We start from the raw sequence: 26,543 nt of genomic DNA on the forward strand, positions 1-26,543 counted from the left end.
GGATGGGAGTCACCCTGCAATCCCATTGTTGACCCTACCATTGGAGTGACAATCTAAACAAAAGATGCCTTATCAGAAATCTCTGTGGCAATTGTCTGAAACCTGGAGCCAGGATGCTAGTCAATGGATGTTCCCATAGCATAATGGATGCAATGGAGAGAGGACAAAGTTTCTGACAAGCATCGGGTGGGGATCTTTTAAAACTGCTGATCCCCTGCATTCTACTTTGGCTTCTGAACTGAGTCACACATTTGACTTGTGCCCCTGAAGAGTCATCCTGTGATGGAATCCTGGTCTGATTTTCCACAGAGACAGGAGATATGATAACTCCTTAATTGACTATGAATTTGACCATGAACGCATAGCTGATTACAAGTCTTTTAAGGCAGCTTGTGATTTTTAAGTTTCCAAGCCCTACTGGACTACCACAGACAAAAGATGAAGGTGTTTGTTTTTGAAATGGTCTTCAAGAAGAGCTTTGCCAATTATAGACAGTAAGTACAATATCAACTTGATTTACAGAGTGACCTATAATTATCATTTTGCTGTATATATGAGAAAATGAAAGATATGCTATGAAACTTTCATTTTGGGAATTAGGATAATTACTTTTCTGCTGTTAATATTCATACTTTCTAGTTCCCTCAGCCAGTAAATTTTCAGATCAGTTTAATGTCTCCCTTATCTATTGTTATATGTTTCCTGTACAACTGAATCAATTGCCCCTCTGTGCCCCTGGACTCTTTATTACTGCAATATTTAAAACCATAAAAAACTTTCTGAATAGCATGTCTGTGCATTTGATACTTAGAAGTACAAATGAAAAACAAAGATGCATTATAAATGCCAACGAAGGTCATTTGGGAACTTTGGTATGTTCCTTATGAAAAGATTCTGCATTATGGCATGGACCAGAATTTAGTTCATTTACTTATTAATTACGAAAGAGAGGTCCATGACTATAACATGGGTATGGCAGTCAGAGGACAACTTTTAAAATTTGGTTCTTGCCTTCCCCTTGTTGAGGCTGGGTCTCTTGCTAAGCTTTGAATGCAAGTTGCTAAGTTTTGGCCAGCAAGCTTCCAGGTGATTCTCTCGTCCCTCCCTTCATCTCAACATAAGAGTGCTGGGATTATAGATGTGTGCCACTCTGTTTTCTTAGATTCCAGAGGTCAAACTTAGCTTGGCAGGCTTGCTGGATCGGTACTTCTACCCACTGAGCCATCTTAATTCCATTAAGCATTGAGGAGACATTCACTCTTGGCGTAGTGATAGTGACATAGAGCACATACTGAACTCATGAAACATGCCAGGCACACTCTGCTAGGACTTCCATGAACCTCACTGCTTAGCCTTTGTTATTGCTCAAGGAAGTCCTGCAATCACCTTCATTTTGCAGAACAGAATTAAACAGGTTAAGTGAAATGCTCAAGGTTGTATGGCTAGAAGAAATTATATTTTATTTATTCATTTTACTTTAAAATGTTTGAGATTATAATATAATTACAGTATTTCTCCCTTCCCTTTCCTCCCTCGAAGCCCTCCAGTATACCCCTTTAATCTTTTTCAAGTTTGTGACCTTTTTTCAATTGTTATTGCATACATATATGTATATACACATGTATTCCTAGATATAGCCTGCTCAGTCTATATAATGTTACTTGTATGTTTGCTTTCAGGCCTGACCATTTGCTATTGGATAACCTATGGGAGTTCTCTTCCCTGGAGGGGATTATTTCTCCCACTCTCAGTGTTCCTTGGTTGCTATAATTCTTTGTGTAAAGTCAAGGCTTCATGAGCTTTTTCCCATCTACTTTGCATTTCCATTGTTATTGTGCTTGTTCAGCTCGCATTTAGGCAGTCATATTGGTGAGACTATATATGAAGCTTCTGACATTACTAGAAGGCACAATCTTACAGCAAACTCCCCAATCTTTTGTCTCTTATAATCTCACCTATCCCCCCACCTCCACACACTAATAATGTTCCCTTAGGTGTGAGATTGTTTTGTAGATATATCTATTGGGACAGAGCTCCATAATTTTGTGTTTTGATTAGTTGTGCCTTACTGTAGTTGTCTCTGTCTGTTGAGAAGTCTTGTTTTTGAGGGGTGTGGCCAGAGGAACAAATGTATAGATTGTTGTTGATCAGGATGCTGAGTTACCACTGAACTGAAACTGACCTCAATGTCTCCTCTGTGAGGACTAGCATTCCCAAAGACCCCATACAAACTTCCAAAGTAGGAGGCAGCCAACAGTCCCACCCAGCTAAGAAGCTATGAACCAGAGCTCACATGTCAAAGCCATGCAATGTGATCAAAGCACCTTGCCATGATGCTATACAAATGCATCATTTAAACTCCATGGACTCGTGAGCTTCTGAGCAAAGCAAATAATCAAGTGATAAACAAGTAATTTGGCATCTTCAGTTATAATTGAGGGCTGTATGAGAACACAAGGACCGCTGCCCTCAGTTCTGTTTTCCCCTTTGTCAACAACTGACTCTGCAGACATCCTTCATTGCCGTCTCCCCTTTCTTCACAGCCTGTAGCACAGAACTGAAGCAGAGCTATAGCTCAGTACTTGGGCACACATAGGGCTTAAATAGCCCAGACCCCCTAAAGTCAAACAATAAATTTCTGTCTACTAGATAGATGTTATTTGGGGCAAGTGTTCTGCTTCTATGTCCAGTTTCTCATTTCTAAAAGGGAAAAACTCCACTTCTAAGACTCTAAAATGCCATGGAGTTGTTGAGAAATAGCAGAGCCATGCCATTGGGTGAAGTTCCTGTAATAAAGGAACCATCCAGTAGTGTCAGACTTTGTAATTATATTCCCATATTAACGGCCTCTATTGAGGACACTGTTCAATCATGAACTTTGTTTTTGCCAAATCTATATGTGGGGTGCTAATCTTCAGGACCTAGGAATGTGCCTGTGTTTTGGGATAATATCGTTATAGTTGTAGATTAGATTAAATGATGTCATGTGGGTGAGTCCTAACCCAATATGGCAATGCAATTATGAGAGGAGGCCAGGAATGTAGGAATACATGTACACTGTGAGGATGCACTGAGCATGGCTCCTTCCTTCTAAGCCTAAGAGAAACAAAACTTGTAAAAGCTTGGGCTCCCTGCATCCATATCTGGAGATTCCATGCTATGTTTTTGGGGTTTTTTGTTGTTGTTGTTGTTGTTTTTGTTTTTTTGTTTTGTTTTGTTTTTTAAATAGGAACCTTGGGAAGATAGCTTACAGTTCGACTGTAACTGGCAGCTTTAGGAGCATTTTAGATGCTATGTTGTGACTGGAGGAATGACAGACAAGGCACATTCTTTTTCCTCGTTAATGCATTTCCTTACCTTGACACAACAGTTGTTTTGATAGAGCTTTCAAGACTATTCAGTTTAGGCATGAAAGAATGAGCTGTCATCCACATGAGCAGTAAAGGACATGGAACAAGAAGATTTGAGGAGAGCTATTTCCGGGGGGAGGCTCCTGTTGAGTTTCCTTGGATTTCACCTGCCCTCCCTTTATCTACTCAGTGTGCTCTAGGTATTAAAGAAGTGTTGAAAAGATATCTAAATCATTTCCTTACATCTTACAACTCAAGTCTCTCTTTTCTCCCCCAACAAATGTGTGTGCATACTAAATAAAGGGTCAGAAACTCATGAGATCATCTCTTCCAGCTGTTTCTCACTGGCAACTGTGATGACTTCATTGGTTAGCTTTTATGCAAGCTTTTAATGCACATGTTTATGAACTCAAGGTAATTTATCTAAGGGAAATTAATAGAGAAATCATACAAATGACTCTAAATTAGCTTTTTATGTTTTGCAATAGGTACAAAATATGTTTAATTTCATTTCTGATTTTATGTATTCTTTAAGTTAATGATGAAAATTGGGCCACAGATACTAGAGACAGTTGCAAAAACAAGTTATTATTATTATTATTATTATTTTGGTCTCTCTCTGTTCCACGTTCATCTGGCATCTCCGTAAATCCGGAACTATGATTTCAAATATTACTCACTCCTGATTCTTGGCAGTCTTAGATCTTCTGCATTAGTATTAGTGTTTGCCAAAAAAATCACCAAACAGTTAGAGAAACTAAGTTATGAAAATTGGGTTCATATTTTCAATATCTTATGTGAACTTTACACATGAGCATGGCATGTACATCGCTCCTGCCCCTCTCCTCACTCCTTGTGTGTCCTGGACCTTCCTCACAAATTCATCTCTTCCCTAATCATTGTTGTTTTCTGTAGAAGCATATGAGAATATATACCCAACACTGAGTCATTTTAACATTGCTCATGTGTATGTTGTATACAGGGATGACCACTGGAATTCAACAACATATCTGAGAGCATTTCCCTGAAGGACATTTATTCTCCCTCTGCAACAGTCATGACCACATGTAGGGTATAATTGTTACTATTTTATATTTAGTTTTGCCTTATGTGCATGAATGTTTTGCTTGTGTGAAAGGCACTGCCCCGGCCCATTTTATTGGTTAGAGGATAGGTGGGAGGAGTAAACAGAACAGAACGCTGGGAGGAAGAGGAAGTGAGCTCAGAGACTCCACAGCTCTCTTGGGAGCAGACGCCTGAGAGAGACGCCATGTCCCGCTCCCAGCATGAAGCTCCAACCCAGGATGGACATAGGCTAGAATCTCCCCGGTAAGCGCACCTTGGGGTGCTACATACAGATGATTAGAAATGGGCTAAATTAATATGTGAGAATTAGCCTAGAAGAGAATGGGCCAAGCAGTGATTAAAAGAATACAGTGTCTGTGTAATTATTTTGGGTAAAGCTAGCTGTAGGGGCGGCCGGGTGCTGGGGATGCAGCCCCGCTGTCCCTATTACTACATGTGGCGTTGTGTGCCTGATGTCTGCAGTGTCCAGAAGAGGGTGCCAGATCTCAGAGAATTGTGAACTGCAATTTAGGTGCTGGCAATTGAACCTGGCTCCTCTGAAAGAGCAGCTAGTACTCTTAACCACTGCATCATCGCTACACTCCCAGACTATGGATCTTAATGATGGCTTCTGTTGCCATATAGTGCTCAACGTGAGATAAGAGCAATCATCAGAGATGCACCACCTCTTTAGCCTTTGAAATACTGTTTCACAATTTAGCAGCACCCAAACTTGTCTTAGGGAGCACTCAATTTCTAGCTCCCTGTGAGTGCTTGTAGCATGCATTACTCTAAAGTACTTTATCATAAAGGGATCCAGATATCATTACTTGTTAACTTCCTAATGGTCACAGTACTGATTAAGCCCTCATTAAGTCTCAATTCTTTGATAATATAATTTCATGTAAATCTCAAAAGGGATAAGCACGTTTTATTAACATTGCCTTTATGATTGAGTTAACCTTCATGAACTCTTATAAATCATAACCAATTCTAATTTTGATGTATGACTTTAACCATTTTCAAGTGAGAAATGTCAGTAAAGGGCAAAAATAATGAGGTTAATGATGGGAGTTCATGTAGGCCTTTCCTCATGGATGGCCTGTATAATCTGAAATCACACTGAGAAGTTCTGTCTTCTGAGGTTCAGGTTTCATGTACCCATTATTACTGTAGGGTTCCCACAAAAGCCCTTTTCTAGATGCCAGGTCACAACTTCTTAATTAGAGAGGTGGTTTAATGTAAACTATTTTCAATGGGTGCAATATATACATATATATGTATACAGTACTATGGAGGACGCTTTATTTGTCTTTTCTTTACAACTGAAACTGGGAATTTGAAATGAACACACCTGCAATGAGCTTCTTGAACATGCCACAGGCCATTTTGACTTTGTGCTCCACAGTGTTCTGAGCCCTCTGTCTAAATGAAACTTTAGAGCTGGCTGGCTTCCAATTTCACACAGATACTCTTATTCATAATTTTGCTTACAATGACCAAGTCCTCAAGGATGGAAATGAGCATTGTAATCAAGCAGCTGCTTCAGGATGCTTTTGTTTTGATGTTTTCGTGGCTTTCTTGACTTGGATTATGTCGCTGCCAGCCTCGACCCGCAAGGATGACGCGCGACACAACGGAGCTCTTCTCACTGCAGTTTATTCCAGGACCTTTTACCATTCTCTCTCTTCCCCTCTTTCCTTCCCCCCTCTCTCTCTCCTTCTCTCTTTCCATCTCTCTCTGGGCAACCCTCTCCCAGCCCTTAAGTAGGCTTGGGCTGCCAATCCTGGATTGCCAGGTGGGCATTGTCCATAGGCCCACGCATATGCAAGCAGCTGATGATCATTGTGTGATAATAGCATAAGTCAGACTTTAGCCATAGGAGTTGATTATACATCTCCATCAGGTGTGGCTCTATGTTGCTCGCTACAGGTTTAGGCAGAAACCTCCTCTGAGTGATGAAGACTCCATGCTTCCCAATTCACACACTAGCTGACCTTGAACTTTCTCAAGTGATTTCTGCTGAAGGACTGGTACAAAAATTATGATAACTTTTCAACCACCACCAACTTCAGTTTCCTCAGTGAAGATGAGATTGAGTTTTTACAGCTGCACCTTGAGATCTGAGTCCATCTCTACCCTGAGCAGAGCCTGAGAGAGCCCCAACTCACACTTACTTATGCAGCTTCCTGAACTTCACAATCCTTATGCTTCAGCTGAACATGCCCTTGTTCTTATGTAGTATCTGCTTAGAAAGAGGGTTTTTTTTGTAGCAAAAGTTACCTGAAAAGATAAATCAGTTATTATATTGGTCATATTTACTAAGATAATTCAATAATTACTGTTTTTAAATAGATATTAAGCTCCTGTCACCTTAAGGTAATTTTCAGACCTGCATAACCTTATTAATAACATCTTTTGGATCTTATTTTCTAAGGTCAGTGAGGGATAAATGATTCATATCCCCAGACCTGGGTGTCATGCATAAGGTAGTCTATAAAAACATTTCCCAAATGATCTAGGACTAGCGGGTGCCCTATGCAGTCATTAAGTCTGCATACTTTTGTTCATAGCCACGTCAACTTAATACCTAAACTATGGCTTCTTTTTTTCTGAAAAGAAATAACTGAGATAAAACCAAGTTAATAAAGTCGTTCTTTATTCACTCTTGCAGCCTGGGGTATAAGTATTTACTATGCTTAATTCCACATATATTTTTAATTTTTCAATGTTACTTTTCAAATGATTTTTATTATACTTTAGTGGATACTTGGTTCTGAAGTCAAAGACCTAGAAGTTTGCCAAAGGGCGTGGCAGCTCCTACCGTCCTCTCACTTCATAGAAAGCCCACCTGTCACTACCAGAGTATATAATGATATTTAATTAGTAGCATTTTTTCTTAGATATTTTTCTTAGGTATTTCCTGGACAGTGGCAGCTGTCCAAGGTCCTGAAAACTCTTGTGAATGGAATTGTTTTGAAGCTTTATTTGTCTGGGTACCAGTCACTCCACACAATGCTGCACTCCCTGACAGATATGCAAATGATTAATTAGCTTTTGTTACTCTGGGCCAACATGGTGAAAATCAACTTGAAACACATTGGTTTAAGCATGAAAGGTGTCTTCCTTATACTAACGAAGATATTTGAAATAACCACTACTGACCTGCTTACTGCGGTGTTTCTCTCTTAGTATTGATGATATCTGCACACAGGAGAAAGAATCAGGATGTCACAGGACTCATCAAGACTTATTGAGTGAGGCATAGATTCTCAGACCTGTGCAGAAGTCTTTTAATCCATATGTACCTTATGTGTCTGCTAATTTTTGAAACCCCTGTGATGAAAACTTTGCATGTTGTCGATGAGATTTTCTGTCTTGTGAGAAGCAGGTTACTTGAGAGGGTGCCTTCTTCTTCCCCATGGGAAGAAGGAATGAGAGAACTTAATTTGGAAGAAAAAGTGGTAAAACTCCTTTAGGCTGTGTGTGGGAAAGTGCAACCTGGTAGGCCAGCTGGGCTTGAGAAATATTAGGCAGCTCCTGCCAAACTGAAAATGATTCAATTGAAAAACAAAACTTCTGATTCACATTGGAGCTATATGGAATACTACCATGTTTGGCAGGACAGGAGACTTTGTAGGTGGCAGATCCTTCCTGGGTCTTGTCCAAAGAAGAACATTGCTAAGAAATTCAGATGCCTTCATTGTAATAGATTCCTTTTCTCTACTGTTTATATGAGATCTGAAAGACTGTGATCGAGGTGAAAAAATAAGCTTAATACAATTTGTTAGAGAATTACATAAAAAATAGTCAAGAAAAGTAAAGTCATATAATACCACAGATGTGGGGATTTAAATGTAGTTTCTATACACAGAATAAATTCAAAATTCATGGTTGAGTTATTAAAGTAACAATTCTCAGGAATTTTGAATAGCTTCAGATTTAATGAAATCTGAGCAGTGGGGTGAGAGTTTTTTCAACTTAAATCAAAGAGAGCATGTGTTTGAGGTTTGGGATCTGTGAGGATGCAGGGGGAGCATGGGAGAAAGTGAAGGGATCATTAGAAATGAATGGAGAAAGCAAAGACATGAAAAACACAGTACATTGGAAGCAAACCAAAGGAAAGCATTTTCCAGAAGAGCAGCATGCCACCGCTGCGCTGCAAGGGTGTCCTTGTGTTACAGGGAAACCAGTATGCGGGAAAGGAGAGTGGTGAAGGACAGCCACTAGCTGGACTATTATAGAACGGGACTGAATTACAGGAGAGGGATATGGCTCTATGCTTTTCCACTTAAAAGCTGCCAAAAGCCAAGTCTTAGAAACATTAAACAATTCTGCTAGACCACACACCCTCAGAGATCCTGGCATATGTTATAGATAAATACAAAATGAGGGTGGATATATCTAGATGAAGAATCTAACAATTATAGTTATCTACTATTCACCCACAGTAATGAGGTAGAGAAATTTTAGCATGTACAAGAACCTACCCTATGAGATGCTGTAGGTGAAGAATCTTTCTACAAAGCCTTTTGCATTTTGGGATCTGGCAGAATTTTAGATGGAGCTCCATGTGGTTGTTACCAAAAGATTTACATGACCTTATAGGGAAAATTAAAGCTGTTAATAACTGAGAAAGAAGAAAGTCATTTAAATTACTCTGGGATTCTGCTTAAATTGAACTCATCTATTTAAGCTAGTATTGTACAGCCTGAACTTTTCCTCACTGTTACATTAAAAAATAATCTCTTCTGAGAATCTCACTTCATTAAAAAAAAAACATTGTTTCCTGTTGGCAAGATCAATGCAGTGTATGGAGAGGAGCATGAATCACTTAAATTTCTTTCTTGTTTTGAAAGAAAAGGCAGTGGCTTAATTGTGGTCCTCATCTGACATACTCTGTTCCATGAGTGTTTGGGAGATGAATGCTCTTTCCTGCTACTCATTTGCTATTTCCAGATACTCTGAACAATCCTGGTGACTCATAGCCACCATTTTCACAGGGGGTTCTGCATGCTGTTTGCATGAGAGGCTGAGAGTAAAGCATCTTTTATGGTTAGTAAGGCTTCCTTCATCTCTGTGGCCCTGGAGAACCACAAACAGTAGAGAGAGCATCTGAGATCCAGAGACGTCTGTGAAGTTCTGGCCTAATGACTGTGTGTGTCATTCTTCTCTATGAGTCCTGGAGAAGCCGCTGATGCAGCCCAGATTTTCCACTCACCTGGTTTGAGAAGCATGACATTGAGGAACTGAAATTCTCCTAACTGTACCTTTTAGAACTTTCAGCTTCACATTGCTTTGGATTCAAATCAGTTCAAGAAAATCAAATGTCTCAGTTCAGACTTGATTCCCTCTAACCTCCTAACCTCTGATGTGAAACCTGGCTTCTCTCAACCCTGTGCCGTCTCTTTCCATTGTTCAAGCTTCCGTTATCTTTTAACTATTTGCTTTGTCCTTAACATTTCCAGTTTGTTTTCTTTTCTGAATGTTTCTGCAAATTCCAGTAATGTTTCTCCACTCAGGAGCTCCATTGGATCTTTTGTTGCTGTATTTCTGCCTTCACTGCAGGTCAGCATTCTCAGTGCTCACTGACTCATTTAATTGGGCAGTTTGGTCTACATTCCAGCGAGGTCACGCCATCTCCCCGGCTCTCTGCCGAAAGGGTTCTCACTTTTGGAAATGTAAAAATGAGCTGTACCGTGAGTTTCTGCCACCCTGGGACCCAGGTCAAACAAACAGCCCCATCTGGAACACTGTGGGACACAAGGTGAAAGAAAGACGTGTCAAGGCTGTATGATGACTTCCAGCCTAGCAGTGCATGGCGCTTCTACTCACATTCCGTGGCCCAAGAGAAGTGCCATCGCCAATTCTGATGTTATTAAAGCTGAAATTACTACTGTTATTAAAAGAATTATGATATATCAGAAATAATAAAATCTCTCAAGTCTATATTTTGAATCTTTCAGTACTTTCTCCTCTTTTGAGAGGAATATAGACTAAATTTTCTGAAGCCATGAGTTATATCAAACCTGTATATATCATCTTTTCTCATTTATACACATTTGTAGTCTATATGCCTATAGATGAGGCTCAGAAGAAGATGAACAATGACTTATTATATCTCCTAAGATCATGTAACTTCTGCAAGCTGTTTTTCTTCTTTCTTGTCTTTAGAACCTTCATTTTCTTCGGCATATCTAATTCACCACAGTGAGTGCTCCCACACTTTGGAATTATATAAGATAAAGTTTATTGGAACGCAAGGGTGGTGATAAAATGGTGTGAAGCGTACACAGCATGGGTACCTTCATTTATATTTTTGTGAGGGAGAGATCTGGCCACAAATTAAAATGTGGGATTGTTTACGGAATTTTCCATTATGTGCTTTTGGACCAGGGTTGGCTATGGGTTATGGATTCTTTAAAAGTGAAGTTGTAATGGTCTCCTGTATGCAGATTTAGATTTTAGGGAGGAAAGTCCCTTTCTCAAGGTTTTGTCTTGGCATTCCTTCTGCTTCTCTGTCCTGTGGCTTCTTTGGGAGCTCATTACTCTCCACCTCATCTCCCATGTTTATCCTTATAGCTTCTCTGTGGAATGCTACTGCACTGTCTTGTTTTAGAATTTCACCCATTTTCCTCCCAGGTTTCTGCAGTTTGCCTTCACATTCTGGTTCTATTAGACTCATCCAGTCAAGGAACCCCGAGGATGTTTATTTGAACCATGTCAATACACTGAAACGGAGGTCCCTTATGTAGAACCTGACTAATTCCTTCTTCCATTCTGAATGGAACCACTCTGATTAAAATTCATTCACTCCAAGAAATGAGTAACTTTTTTTCTCTGATATTGACAGTATGCAGAGTTGCAAAAACTAGCCCGAAATTAACTCAAATACACACTTTCCCTGCACCTTACATAGATCAGCAAGAAACAATGCCACTCTTTACGTATTCCGTTGTTAGGCAGTAGGGTGCACCTTGAATCAAACATGGTCTTCAGGGAAATCTTTTTTTTTTCAGAGTGTGTTTGAATTAATTGCTGTCTATATTTAAAGATGATGGACATTTCATATCTCCAAGTACTTTGAATGCGTATTTAGTGCTAAATGCCATTTATGTGTGATATACATATTTTGCTTAGATATTTTAGGTTTGTATTAGATGATAATTTATAATCATATGCCTAATCATTTGATTGATTTGTTGAGAGAATATGACTGCCATAATTATTCCCATAAAACTTAAAGTGGAAAGGTTCTTTTTGCAAGTTTGTGACATGATCCTGACAAAAATGTGTATAGTGTGTACGTTCTCAGAAATTTTTGGTTGCTCAGTCACATGCCTCAGCATTCACCTTTTCACAGGATACTGGACTGACTTAACAACAGCCAGCTACCATTCTGAACAGAGGTGATAAAAATGGTTTTGCTATTTCCAGGTGTGAAAATTAAAAAAAGCAGATGTATATAGGAGTCTTTCTACTGGTGGTTCTTAAGAATGAAGGGTCTGTCTGCTATACCCCACTTTCTACTTAGCAAAATCTTCTTTGTCTTTTTTTTTTCTCTGAATAACACCTGTATAAATACTGAGACTAATGGGCATATTATCTTGTTCAGTCTGTGCTTACAAACATACATTTTTTTTTCAGTAACAAGGTTCTAGCAATGATAACCAAATCTTAACACTTCTTCATATTTGCATGAAAAATAGAGACAAGACGTTTAGCATCTCTGCACTTGTGTGTTTTTCAGGCAGAGGGTACCAGACTTCAGCGAGAACTCCGAGGATATTTAGCAGCAATCAAAGGTAATGTGTATGTGTGTTGTTTACCGCCTGTTTCCAAGCACAAGTTGTTCTTGGAATTTGTAAGAGACAGGAGTGAGTTTTAATGAGTTGAAAGCTCCACTTGGCTTCCTGGCAAGTAGCATATTAGAACACAGGTGTTTCATTCCACCCCCCTTCCAGTTTCCATTGAAATGATAATCAGAATAGTCAAGGACAAATCTACTTCTGCCCTTCTGCCACAAACTAAAAATAAATGCCACCCACATGCCAGGGGTTTCTAGGAAGGCTTGTTAGACAGAGTGAACAGAAGACTTTACTAAAGCAAATCTGCAGCTGGCATCCCTTCTGAGGGAGCTAGGTCCCAAGATACAATACTCACAGACTTAAGTAAGAGCTCTCTCACTATGAGGAGCAAAACGTTGCAGGAGAAGCAGGTGGTGGCTGGGTACCCGGGAACACAAGTCTGTGACTTGCAAAAAGAAAAAGGAAAACAAAGCCCAACTGTTTATAAAGTTGTGCCAGTGTGCAGTTTAGGGAACAGAGTGGTTTCTGACCTTTGCTGTGCAATCCAGGAGGCTAGTAGAAGGGGTAAGAGGAGTGAATGGGGGCTGCCAGGCTATTCTCCACTCATCACCAGGTGTCCCTCTCTGGGTCCAAGCCAAGAGCACCAACAGACTTGATGCTCCATAGAGCAGACCTCACGATGAGTGGAGAGACGATGAAGCATCTTACATAGAGTTATGGGAAAGCTCTCCAAACACTGAGAAAACATGGAATGCCCAATTCACACTTCATTACTTCCCAATTCAGATAAAGATTTAACATGCACATACAAAATGTTTCAATATGAGACTAAAACACAAAGTATTTAGTCCCCATTTTTGGGTGAATGGGATCTTTTCAAGATACCCCAAAAGACATAAACTAAGAACCAGAGATTTTTCCATGTAAACCTGTGTTTAAAATTACCAGAAATGATGACATTTTATTTAACGCAGTTGAACTAAGATATAAAGAACTAAGTAAGTAAACTAAGTGGCGAATGGTTTATTTTTAGAAATGAACAAAATGTTTGGAGAGAAATTTAGCTAGAGAAGAATTAAACGGGGGAGGTGAGGCAGGAAGATCAAAAGAGCATAAGAAATATCAAACCTACCCTAATGAACACTGAGCAACTTAGTGAAACTGTCTCAAAATAAACTTGTAAAAGGGGTTAAGGACAGATGACATAGTTTGGTGGTGGAATACTTACTTGCTTAGTTAAGGTGAAACCTTAGGTTCAGGCTCCAGCACTGCAAAACTAAAACAAACAAAAAAAAATCAAAAACCAAAACAAAAGAAAAAAGAACTTCTGATGGACATGACATGAAAAATCTTCATCTTCAGGACTCATCAAAGAATGATTAAGAAAATGACACAGGAGATGCCATCCCTGCAATTCTGGTTATTCAAGGACACAAGAAAATTTTTTTTCTGTTAAGATTGCTTTCTTGGAAAGCAATTTGGCAGAGGCTTTTAAATGAGTGTTCCTTCAGTTTTTACACGTACCTTTTGACACAGTCCTTCACTTCTAAGAAGGTATTCTTGTAGTTCATAGTGAGTGTGTAAAACTGATTATAAAGATTTTGATAAATGATAAAGTACTGAGAATGTTATTAATAAAAAACTAGCCATAATGATAATGATCAATAAAATTTATTTTTAAGTAGAAAGATATATAAGCTTTTTACTTGCCAGGAATGCACTTTCAATCTTCATGACATCACTGTGTGGCAGATACCTCTATTGTCTGTATCTTAAAAATACTTTCTTCATCTTTTAATTATGTGTTTGCCTACATATCTATATGGGGGTATATGCATGAGTGTGGGTGCTTGAGGTGAGGGCCATTATTTACATTCAATTGTCAGGGAGATGGGGAACACATAGGCTTATATGTCAAATTGTATCTGTGTGGATTTCACGCATTCTTCTGCAATACAGACTATCAACTCAGACCTCTTTAATTTTGTCCTTTTGTACTCCTTGGCGAACCCCAGACTGATTACTATCTGTCCGGATATCCTGTGGCTTTTATCAATTTACACATGGTTCCAATCCTTGCTTCACAGCATTAAGTTTTCTCTGCTTCCCTTTTTAACTCCTGACTGATAATAGCTTAGACACCAACTTGGCCATGCAGGGTCTTCCAGCAACTGCTTGCCTAATGTTCTGGTGTCATTCATGGGTCGCCTTCATGTGAACCCAGCCTTTGCACTTTATCCTCTGTGCTTTGCTGGTTCCGGGAATGTCAGGAGGACATAAAGGGGTGGTGACTGCAAAGCCCTGGAGCTGCTTTATACCCCTGCTGTCATACTCACTTCCTATTGTTACTATTATTAATAAGTGAGTGTTTGCAGCCTCCTGATGTGTAAAGAAAGCTTAGACCTCATTAAGTCAAAGCTTTCTGAAAGGTTTTATTATTGATATTGAGAAAATACATTTTTACTTGTCTTTTGAAAACCTAAGCTCCACTTGAATCATAGCCACTTTCAATAGTTTTACTGTTTACATCAAGTAACCACTTTCAACTTATACATACTGAAGTCCTATTTATACTGTTTCTACTTGCTTTGAATGTACTTTTTTTTATACAGTGATTCAGGATTAATTTTGCTCTTAGAATTTTGCAGCATTGTTTATTATCTCGGTGTTCTAGATATTTGTTGTTAGATTCCCTTTATTAAGTGACTAGAGCACATTGTTGTTGTAGTTCTTAGACTATGATAGTGTTGACTTCCAAGATCCAGGGTTTTGCTACCACCGTGTAAGTAACTGAAAATGTGTACTGTAAGAAAGGACAAAGCCTCGGAGCCTCTCAAGGAAGGATGTAGGTGTGCTCTCACAGTTGGTTCTGTCAGTTATCAAAGCAAGGGAGAAGAGAGCCATTCCATGTAACAAGAACTGTTTTTCTCTGATGCTAGGCATGCAGGAGGCCTCAATGAAGCTCACCGAGTCACTTCATGAAGTCTACGAGCCCGATTGGTACGGAAGGGAAGATGTGAAGATGGTTGGTGAGGTGAGAGCCAGGTTGTGACTCATAGAATGGCTTCCAGAAGACTTCCACTGATCAGCCTACTTACCCCCTTCCCAATTCAGGGCAAAGTAAGACTAGATACTCAGAAGGCAGCCTGAGGTCTACTGCCTAAGTCATCCTGCACTTGCAGTGTGAGGGGAACTCGATTCCAAAAGCAGTTCCAGAACATTTGAGAAGGGTTGGGTTCAAGGTTGCTTTTCTTCAAAATAACAATAGCTCTTTTCTGCTAGATGACATAGGTGGTGACAGATATTTTTGGCATAGCCTTTTTTGGTGTTGTTTTTATGCAGGAGTTCTCCCTTTTATTCTCACTTCCCTTTTAGTCAACCCTGTAGCACAGTTAGCCCATTCACTAAAATCAACTGAACTCCATGGCATCTTGGGACTTAGAAATACCCTCACACCTGAGCTGAAGACTGGAGCTGGGGGTCAGCTGACCTGCAGGAAGTAAGACAATGGCTGTCACTGCTTTGTGGAAAGCAGCATGGAACAGACAGCAAGAATGACTGTGTGACCTCAGGCAGTTCCTTTATTTTCTGGGGACTCATTCCCATGTACAAGATGGGAATAACTATTGTACTGACTGGAAACACGTTTGAAGCCTTTGTGTTCAGGTCCCCTAGTCAGTTTTCAGAGCATGTTGTGGTCAACGAGGGGAGCTTCTAGGAGAGCAACTGTTTGTCATGTCATTCCTTCAGGTGAGTCAATGCAGTGCATCTAGGAAGAGAAGGTCTGAGTTAGATGACACAGCTGAAGCCCAGGGCAAGGCTAATTCGATAAGCTGCACTTGTCTACAGCCTTGGAAAGTCTCTGACTGCTGCCTGACAGTGCCGACACCCTGATGCTGATCTTTGTGATCCCATTAGAACTGAAACAAGAATGAATTTATGTATGAGAAAAGCTCTTGTTGGATATAATCCATTTCTAAAATCTTTTAGGATGTGGATTTGGCTAAAATGTTCCACACACCATTTTCTAATGCACTAATTGAGTGTTTTTATCATCTTACTTTTTTCAGTATAAAAACACCATATTTCAGTTGCATGTTGTTAAATGCTTATCTCATTTTGTACATTCCTGACTAATAATGCATTCTCAAAACCCATGACAAATAATGAAAATTTAAAGAATAATGGAAAGGTGTATTATTATCCTTAGAACATGTCATGATTCCATTTTTTCCACGGCAATATCACTATTGACACTGTTTCTTTAATGAAATGGCTGTTGTACTACAGTGGTCCCTGTGGATTCCCAAACATTTGGACCCTGAGTTTCAGGTGCAAACATCATCCTTCAGATAACAGAACTACAGATCATTACATGTTCAGAGTCTACTCACCATGAGTGATGAACCATTTTCATTAAGTAGGTTTAAGTTACTTTATTTGCATAATATTCTTAAATTGGGCATTATAATAACTAGGACTAGTTTTTGAAGTACTAAAAAGGAAAAAATACAAATCAAACTTGGATTTGTTTTGGAAATGATCTTATGTTGCCTAAACTGGACTCAAACTTGTGTAGCTAAGGCTGGCCTTGATCTTCTCACCTTTATTTTCCTCGTTTGGAGATTTTAAGTGTGGGGCATTATATCCAGTTTTAAACTTGTTTTTTGTTTGTTTGTTTGTTTTTGTTTTTTAAACAAGATTAAGAATTACCACTCACTGAGAGCAAGAGAAAGATGCTCTCCTCCTCTCCACTTGCCCCTGAGACTGTGGTGGGTGAGGGAGCTGACCCTTCCCCTTACCAGCTGCAGCACTCAGGAAAGTGGGTACTGCACCTTGCCTGGGCAGCACAGCAGAGCTGACCCTGTTGACAGGGATATAGATGAACTGCCCTGAAAACATGAGCATGGGAGATCTGGCCCTGGCCCTCATCTGCCATGATGTCATAAAAGTTGGAGAGCTTTTCCTGCCCCTCACACGCTCTAGCACTTGGCCCCTGCACCTCACCTGGGCAGTACAGTTGAGCTGGTCCTGATGGTCCAGGTGTGTGAGAGCTTACCCTGAAGGTGAGAAAGCAGGAGAACTGTCCTTGTCCCTTGCTCGTGGCTATAAGGGGTGAACTAGCCATAGCAATGCTAGAGAGGGCACCCTGGTGGTGAGGACAGGGGAGAGCTGATGGGCTGACCAACCCTGCAACTGCCTAGTCCCAGAACCAGGGTTATGAGTTGGCCCACCCCAACATCCATCCCATTTATGTTCTACAGAAGCATATGAAGAGGCCGATTTGGTCCTGTAGAAGCTTCAGGATCTCCATGACACAGGGCAACAATAGGATACCTAAGAAGAGGAGTCCCAGCGAGGGTCTGGCATTGTTAGTGTAGCAGACACTGGAAGCCTTGAACCAGTGACTCTTTGCAATGAATGCTTTCAAGTAAAGATATATGGATTAAAGGGTTTACTGCATGACTCACTGATGAGATTTCTTTTTTAAATTTTATTTTATTTGGGGAGGTTGCAAGGGCAGAGTGCAGATGTGAAGGGACAAAGAAATGAATGGGATTGAGGTGGATGATGTGAAAGACACAAAGAATAAATAAAGTTTTTTTTTTAAAAGAACAATGAGGGCTGATGAGAAGCCAAGGACAATGGCACGGGGTTTTGATCCTACTTAATGTGCTGGCTTTGTGGGAGCCTAGCCAGTTTGGATGTTCACCTTCCTAGATATGGACGAAGTGGGGAGGACCTTGGACTTACCACAGGGCAGGGAACCCTGACTGCTCTTTGGACTGGAGAGGGAGGAGGAGAGGAGTAGGGGGAGGGGGAGAAGGGTGGGAGGAGGGGGAGGGAAATGGGAGGCTGGGAGGAGGCGGAAACTTGTTTTTTTCATTTTCTCAATAAAAAAAAAGAAAGAAAGAAAGATTTACTACTCACATAAATTTGGAAGTGACAGCCCAGACATGGCATGGTAGACGGACAATACCAGATACCTTTTCCCCCCAATCCTCTGGATACCTCATAACTGGTAATATGACAGACTTTCATTCTACAAATGAGGTTTCAGCCACATTTTGTTTCTGTTTCTGTCTGGCTTGGCTCAGTTCCTTCAATTGCGGCAGAGAAATTAACTGTCTCGCGGGAGTTCTTTTCAATCTTTTAGCTCCAGTGTCTGTCTGTCTACTGGGACTTGGGAACCTGTTAAGACATCCACATTCCTTAGTAATTCAGAATCAGAGATGAACTTTAAGCAAGCCACCCTCTTAGCTTGGTTGTCAGCTACAACAGACTGCCTTACTGTTTGCTTTCTAATTAGTCATTATTCTATCTTCTCATATCTTGGGGAGTATTGCTTGCCAAGTTGTATTGTTTTGTATATGTTAGAAATTTAGTGAGATGTGTCTGAGATTATGGAGTCATTGTCTCTTATTTTCCCCCTAGAAATGTGATGTTCTATGGGAAGACTTCCATCAAAAACTAGTGGACGGGTCCTTGCTGACACTGGACACCTACTTGGGCCAATTTCCTGACATAAAGGTATTTCACTCTCTGTGTGTGAGGGAAATAATTGAATGGTCCCATGTGGTTACTGAAACCAGGGCAACAGAAAAGAATTGAAAGTTCTCAAGCTTAAATGAAAGACATTTGTAACTTTTCATTTGTTAAGCATGGGTTTCATTCTATTCCTATTGTCGTGAAATAAAATCCAGCTACAGAAATCAAAGCGTCTCTCTTAGTGAACACTTCAATGTTTCTTTCTTTGCCAGAGTCTTTTCAAGCCTATAGATACAAAATCAGAAATCAAATCTTCATTGTATTCAAACCTCGTGGGGATGATTTTCATTAGAATAAATGGTCACAGAGAATGGAGGAAGCTAACTGTAAACGAGAGGAGAAGTCTGATATGTTTGCTATTTTCTCTTATTTTTACATGTGGTCACAGCATATCTGGGCATCTTTTCTGTCCTTGAAATTTTCAGATTAAAATCGAAATATAAGCCCTTAAGGTGTATTTGTATTAGGATATAACTGCATTGTGTTTAAAACAGTTGGTTTAGTTCTTAATTCCTCTGTTAGGGTAAACAAAGAAGTGAATGGTTGAATGTTGTAGATTTGGAACTGACTTTGAGGGTAATGACGGGTTGAAACAAACATCTGTATGCAACAGATAGGTAGCATTAGACCGTGTGCTCCTGTGTTCAAGATGGACTCAGGGTACGTTGACCCTCTAGCAGGGTAAGGAGGCTATGAATCAGCACCTGTGGGCATCTGAAGCATTTCTTTGTAAAATCCACTGTGACCTGGATTTCTCGGAAGTTGTGACAAATACCAGGAAATTTCCTGCAGGAAATGCTCTGGCAGTGGCTGCACAGTGACATGAAGCATCTTCACTAAAACAGCACACAGGGCGAGGACTAGCTTTTCTGCTCCCACAGGGTATGAATAAGGAGCACTGGCCAATACGGAAGGAACAGCTGTGGCTTCCTGGAGTACTGGGCAGCATATTCCTCTTGGTGGCTACATGTCAAGGAAATAAACCTGAATGATGGATTCCCAATGTTAACACATCCAGCAGCTATTTCTTCCCCGAGCTTTCATTTGTTTTGAGTGTCTGTGCTGGAGTCTGCGCACTAGACAAAATAGTCACCTGTCAGCAGATACTGGAATCTAGAAGGCAGCGACTAGAGTTTACTAGGTTCTTAGGTTTTAGAACAAGGAATTTGATGAGGGACACATGGATAGTGATAGAAACAGAATGCTTATTGGTAAACAGGTTCTCCAGGTTCAAAAGTGGCCAGAGATCTGGGAAAGATTAGAAGCTCAGTGGTGTTGCTCGCGGGCATGCTAAGAATGGTACTGTGCACACTAGTGTGGTTCCGGAAGGTTTCTTATCTCCACTCCATCTTTGGTTTCCGATGTGCTCATCTGGTTGTCTCCTCTTGGCCAGACCCACAGAGGCATCCTGATCAGATATTGAGAAACCTGTCTGTCTTTCTGTAGTACAGCCCACTTCCTGTTCTTTTTAAAATAAACATTACAAAACCCAATGCAAATAAATAAAAATACTAGATACCAAAACTAGCCAGAGTCAGAGTCTATACAACTTAATAAACTTACGTGCATTTAAAGCTGGCATTTGAAATGGAAGCTGTGAAGCTTCACTTTAGATTTCACAATTTCAATATTGAATATATTTTATGGACTTATACACCACCAAATCCATCTGCTCTTCAAAATCTCCAATTATCCAGAGAGAGTTGGGCCCATCAGTGCTGAGATCAAAGCCAGTTCCATAGGTCGTCTCTCTAAAAGTGGGACCATTACACACTTGTCAAGCTTTTTCTTTCTGAAGGAGTCTGAACCTTTAAAAAGCTTTGTTTGCTCAACTCAGAAAAACAGCGATGATGACTAATTCTGTAGTAGATTCAAGTGTCATCCAAGATTGAACTGACTCGGTCCAGTCTAGCAATACCATGCCAAGGCTCATGTTGTCGCATAAAGGGTCTGAGAGTCTCTACTCAGGTAAGAGATGGGAGTCAAGCATAGCAGCCACATATCCTGGGCTGTGTCAAGCAATGGAACTCTTGCAAGTGGCCACACACTGTTGAGTGTCTTTCAATCAAAGCTTTTCTTTGCACTTGCTGCGCAGCTAGTAGCCTTTCAACTCATTTCTGTTTTCCACGTGAGAATTGATTTGTTGTTTGAATCAGTGTCTCCAGGGGAGAAACAGAAACCAGGTTTTATTCCTCTATATTCTGATATTACCTCTATGGCCTGATAAAATCAGGATCTGAAAGTTAGAAGAGGACAAAGAAAACAGTATTCACCTTCCTGAAAACTTAAATCAGCTTGCAGCTTGTCTGATTCTGTTGTGTTTTCATAGTGTGACTTAATTAAGTAAGTTAGGGTTTACCAGATAAGTACACAACCTAAAGGCGCCTGAATTTCAGAAGGAAAACATTACTGCCTCAGTATTACCCAGAGGCAGTTATTTTATTGCCTGTGTTTCCTAAAAGTATATAATCACAAAGCAAACATGCACAGAATCACAGGGTTGAAACAGAATCATAATCAATCATACTGGTTGCTCATTTTAGTTTATTTGAAATCCACACGATATAACACTCACTGAAACTTTTACCTAAGCAGCCTCTTTCTTATCGAGGCACATCAGTGAATTCACACACCCAAGTGTGATCGAGGCACATCAGTGAATTCACACACCCAAGTGTGATCGAGGCACATCAGTGAATTCACACACCCAAGTGTGATATGTCAGTGGCAGCACATCTAGGGATGAGGGAATGACACAATCAAGGGCTTCGTCGTGCTACTCCGAAGGCAAACGCATGGCTTTACGCATGTCATGTAAAGAGGCCAGATCAGACTCTTCTCCTCCGTTAACTTTAACCTTCATGCTCCATTGGCAAAATCATCAGCCGAGAGAGAGGATTGGAACACTGTGTAGCATGGCAGATAATTAAGGGATTTTGTGGATATCTCAGGAAAGAGACAATTTGGACAGTGGACAATAGCTGTATTTAATTATTGTGTGTGTGTGTGTGTGTGTGTGTGTGTGTATGTGTGTGTGTGTGTAAACAGATTTAAATTTTACATGTGCTCCACGGGTGCACTTTAGAAATAGGAGTGGTCTTCCTAAGGTCGTAAAATGATGGTTGGTGAGCGTGTACCGAAGGGGTTGTTGATGGAAAGGAGCTCTGTGAATAAGATAACTAAAGCATAGAACAAAAGTGACTTCCCCAACTCCTATTAACATCACAGGCCACATGCATTTCAAACCACACACAAATTCTCAAGCATTGACTGTAGCCTATCACAGAGGGCTGTGAAGTACCATTCATGAGGATGATGTTTGACTGGCAGGGCACCCTGTGTTATGGTTCTCAGTGTGTACCTCTGACATCTAAAACTCAATATTATAATAAAAACCCACATGTCACCAACCCAAACAGCCTTGCAGCTGCAAGCAGTTATTATTAAATGCAGTTTAGATTCTAAGTTGGCAGCCCACGCATGAGCAACTAAGCATGTATTTACTTCAATGTGCCAAAACGAATTCGAAATTGGGGCTGTTAGAAAATTTTTAAAAGTGTAACAATTGTTTTCTAGACTACAGAAATCTAGGGCAGTAAGGGAGTTCAAGAAATTTTAATTAAATTTATTATTGCTTAACATTTATTACTATTACTTAAATTGACCTATTTAATTAAGTTTACTATTGGGTACTTAATTAAATTGTGTTATATGAAAAAGTTAATCTGAGTTAATTCTGTTCTTATGAAGCTTCTATCTATCATCTATCTATCTATCTATCTATCTATCTATCTATCTATCTATCATCTATTCAAACTCCCGAAAGTGTCACACAGGAAAAAAAATAAGGTTGATTTTTTGTTCCAGCACACAACTATACGTGCCTAGTGAATGACATGTCTTCAAATATTCACCTCTGCCCTTGTGAGAACCCCGTCAGTTACACAGGGAAATGTCTCACTTGATTCTCTTCACTTATCTTTTGGACAAAACCAAATTACCAGTGCACTCTTCCCCCTCATTCTGAAGCATGGGAGTAACTGAATTTCAGCTCTTTTCAAAGACCAATTCAATCTTCAATAGCTCAAGATTTGCGATTTGGAGAATATTAAAGATGTCCCTAGGCAGAGGCACATCTGTATAGAACTCTGGGGACACTGAGCGATGCGCAAGCTTCTGCCCCATAGAAGTACACAGTCAGGTGCTTGTTAAAAACAATGAGCTTTATCACCTTGTTGGCACAAGAGGTTCACCAGCCTTGTTGAAGGGATTCACTCTCCCCGCACCCAGACTAGCTCAGTGCCTACCATAAGGCCACTCTGGCTGTGTCTTAAAGCATTTCATTGCTATTTGGAAGTAGTAGTAACAGAAAAATATCATTGAAATGCAAATTAAGATCCGAAGCTGCTCAGTTTGAATAACCTTCTGAACCTACCTGTCACCATGTCTGCGGGCTGTGGAGAAGTTGTGCTGAGTGGCAAGAAATTAGCAGAGTCTGTGGAGGCACTGGGAGGGGCATTAGCAGAGTCCCAGGAATGGGATAGGGCTGACAGAAGGCAGGCTGGAGAGAGCTCAGAAGATGCTAATTGGAAGAAGGCCCTGCTCACCTTGTAGTCACACACCCATGAGTCAGCTGCTCTCTTGAGTACCCTTTTCTCTGGCTTCATCTACTCCTGGTGTCGATCTGTGGAGCGGATTTCTGATTTAATTCCTGCCAAGATCAGGCATGGTGGATAGTTCTAGGTAAATTACAGGTTAATCTCATGCAACTCAATTCCCCGTGAGTTAAATAGGAGTAATCCTTACCGTATCCATACGGTACACTGCTGTGCAGACTCTTCGGTGGTTACTGTGTTATGGAAAACCATAAATATATTATTAATATTGTTTTTCCTTGTGTTAGTATATCCAATTGAAAAGGTTTTCAAATGTCATCTCACAAAATGGTGTCTATTTTTAGACCAACTGGGCACAACTAGACGGCTGTCAAATCTTCTCTCAAGCTATTTGAGTAATCTAAGCCTGGATCTCAGAATTTAGTGTGTCTTGCCCTATTTGTTTATTGGTTCCACTTCTCTAAACATTTTAGTGATCACTATGCATTTATAAATATGCATTTCAACTGTCATATTTAACTTCACACAGTTATAGCATTTGATACATCATCTGCGAAGCCATGTACTCTAGTCCTCCTCCCATTTGTGCTATGATTTATTCATATTTCCCTCTACATGTGTTATGAGCTCCATGATACATTCCTTCTGTTTTGCTGTTGTTGTTTCAGCTAGGTAATAATGTTTACATGGAATTAAAAATGAAGGCAGTTGTTTTTGTTTGCCTTGGTTTTTGTCATTTATATTACTGCATCATGGAGTTCCATTTATGATATTAAAAACAATATGCTCAGAATGAATTCCCTATTTTGTTTGTCTGAAATTAATTTTCTTTCACCTTCATTTCTGGAAGTTATTTTTACTGGCTATAGTCTGCCTTGATAGATTTTTTTAAATCTTATTTTTTAAATATTTTACAGCAAGTCCATTGCTTTATGACTTGTATGTTATCTAAAGCTTAGTTTGCTGTAGTTCTTATGGTTGTACTATACTTTCAGTTTTAAATTACTTTTTATCTTAGCTTACAGAAGGATGAGTTCTATTCTCATTGTCATCCATACATATTATTGTGTCTTGTTCAGTCACTTTCCTTCTCTTCTGTTTTTCATTGTCATTGGTTTTGAAGAGTGACTAGGACAGGCCTGGGTGTCCACAGGTCAGCATTTGTCCCTTCTAGTTTTCTCAGGTGTATACTTCTGTTACTGAGCACTTAAGTTCACAAACCGGATGCCGCCTTTCCCTGGATTTTAAAACAAACAATGGAGCCAGAACTGATAAAATAAAATGGATTCACATACAGTTTGGCCATCACTGTAAATCGAAGGCAATTTTGGTCTTTCCTGAGGCGATGGTAAAAAAAAAAAAAAAAAAAAAACTTGTGATGTGAAAAACCAGAAAGTATTGCATAAGTTAATTTAACTTTGGGGGAAGATGCTGGAACTGTGAAATCTCCTCCCATAAAGCCAGTTCCTCTTTTGGCTGGTGCTAGCTATAGGTGTGTCTCCCCATGCATGGCATTTGGGAGGAATATAATTAATATTAATTATATTCTTTGGAGTTCATTATCTCAATAGTTTGACTACTGAAAGGGAGGGGCACAGATTCTGTTTTAGGGTATCACTTTCCCTGCCAGAGCTTCAGCATAGAATCATAGTTACAGTTCAGTTCTCTCTCTCTCTCTCTCTCTCTCTCTCTCTCTCTCTCTCTCTCTCTTTCTCTTTGTCTCTGCCTTCCTCTCTGTCTCTCTGTCTGTCTGTGTCTCCCCCTTCTCTCTCTGTCACTCTCTCATTCTGCCCCACATTCATTCTGGAAAGAAAGACATAGGTGGAATGAATACAAATTAAGAGCTAAAGTTAGAGCCAGGTGCAGGTGGCATACACCTCTAATCTCAGCTTTCAGGAGGCAGAGGCAAAGGCAGAAAGATCTCTGAGGCCAACCTAGTCTACAAAGAGAGTTGTCGGACAGCCGAGGCTACACGGAGAAACCATGTCTTGAAAAACCAAAACAAAGAAACAAACAAAAAAGGAGCCAAAGTTAGAGGACATTCAGTTAATGTAATATTAATGTAAATTTAATTCATAGGAGCCATTAATTTGCCATAACCGGATTCACTAGCTTTTAGAAGGGCTGGAAAGACTCCATTCTATTACTGGGTTTCAGACAGGACATCCCTAGCAAGCTAGACCTCCCTCACACTTGTGAGCCTCCTGCTCCACCTTCTAACAGCTTTAATGCAGTCATGCACCACTGTGCCCAGTGTGACCATGTAAACTGTGACAAGTTCCTCCTGTGTCTCTAAATGACATTCTCTGCAGGTGTCCCTGACAAGCCATCTTGAAGCTCAGTTTTTAATTGCCTCTATTGCTGGAATGTAGCTTTTTCTTCACGATCTGATCTCATGATGGAGAAGTAGCAGGCAGGACATAGCACCAAATTTAAGTAATAAGAGGTCTAGGAAGAAAATTCTCAGGCTAGATCTACTGTTGCATCTCAGGAGGACAGAGTGCCTATTGGTTTTGCTCTTGATGGGAGCTTGTTTTTCCAGGATATGTATGCTTTTGCTCTCGGGTTTTGGGTGGAATGCTTTTCTGTATCCTTCTTTCTTAGAAGTTCATGTTTATGATAGCCATCCTGTGGTTCCTGTTAAGTGCACAGACTTCCTAAATGAAAGAAGTGAGATTGTTTGCTTCCCTCCTGCAGGAGAATATCAACAGAGGGTTTCTGAAGAGAGGAATCTGAAGCCCATGTAGCAGAAGTAGGAGTCTCTTCTTAAACATCTCTGAGGATGGGTGTGGCTTCCCAAATTAAGCTATGGGTGCTAGAAATGCCTAGCTCTTTTTCAATTTTCCTCTTTATTTTCCACATGGATAACTTATTATAGTGGGCTATCTATTATAATAGCAAGCAATGACTAAATTCATTCATTAGTCTAGAATAGGGAGAATAGTTCATAGAGCACACAGTGAGAGGGTGATGGACTAGGTACTCGGCAGAGCATCACTTGAAGTCCAGGGGCCTTGAGCTGTGGGGGACTCCATCTTGGAGAAGCTCTTTTTCTGGTTAAGGTGAGTTTCCTTATGGGCATCCTCATACAAAGTAACTTGTTCCATATGAGGGAGAACAGGCCATCTTGGCTACTATACAGCTCTAGGAGTTTA

The 26,543-nt window shown here is 40.1% G+C and overlaps 1 protein-coding gene across 3 annotated transcripts in view; it reads left to right on the forward strand.

Annotated features, from left to right (window-relative positions):
* The window catches only part of Amph (amphiphysin), a 188,954-nt gene that overhangs the window by 102,209 nt on the left and 60,202 nt on the right, over positions 1-26,543 (forward strand). For all 3 annotated transcript variants that reach the window (XM_041645689.1, XM_041645690.1, XM_041645691.1), the window contains exons 3-5: positions 12,166-12,220; positions 15,163-15,257; positions 18,659-18,754. In XM_041645689.1, coding sequence (XP_041501623.1) covers positions 12,166-12,220; positions 15,163-15,257; positions 18,659-18,754 — 246 coding nt within the window. The remainder of the gene's footprint in view (positions 1-12,165; positions 12,221-15,162; positions 15,258-18,658; positions 18,755-26,543) is intronic.

Source organism: Microtus oregoni, unplaced genomic scaffold (genome assembly GCF_018167655.1).
Source record: "Microtus oregoni isolate MIOR12 unplaced genomic scaffold, Mior012 000115F_ref0000277, whole genome shotgun sequence".
In the NCBI taxonomy this organism is placed as follows: Eukaryota; Metazoa; Chordata; class Mammalia; order Rodentia; family Cricetidae; genus Microtus; species Microtus oregoni.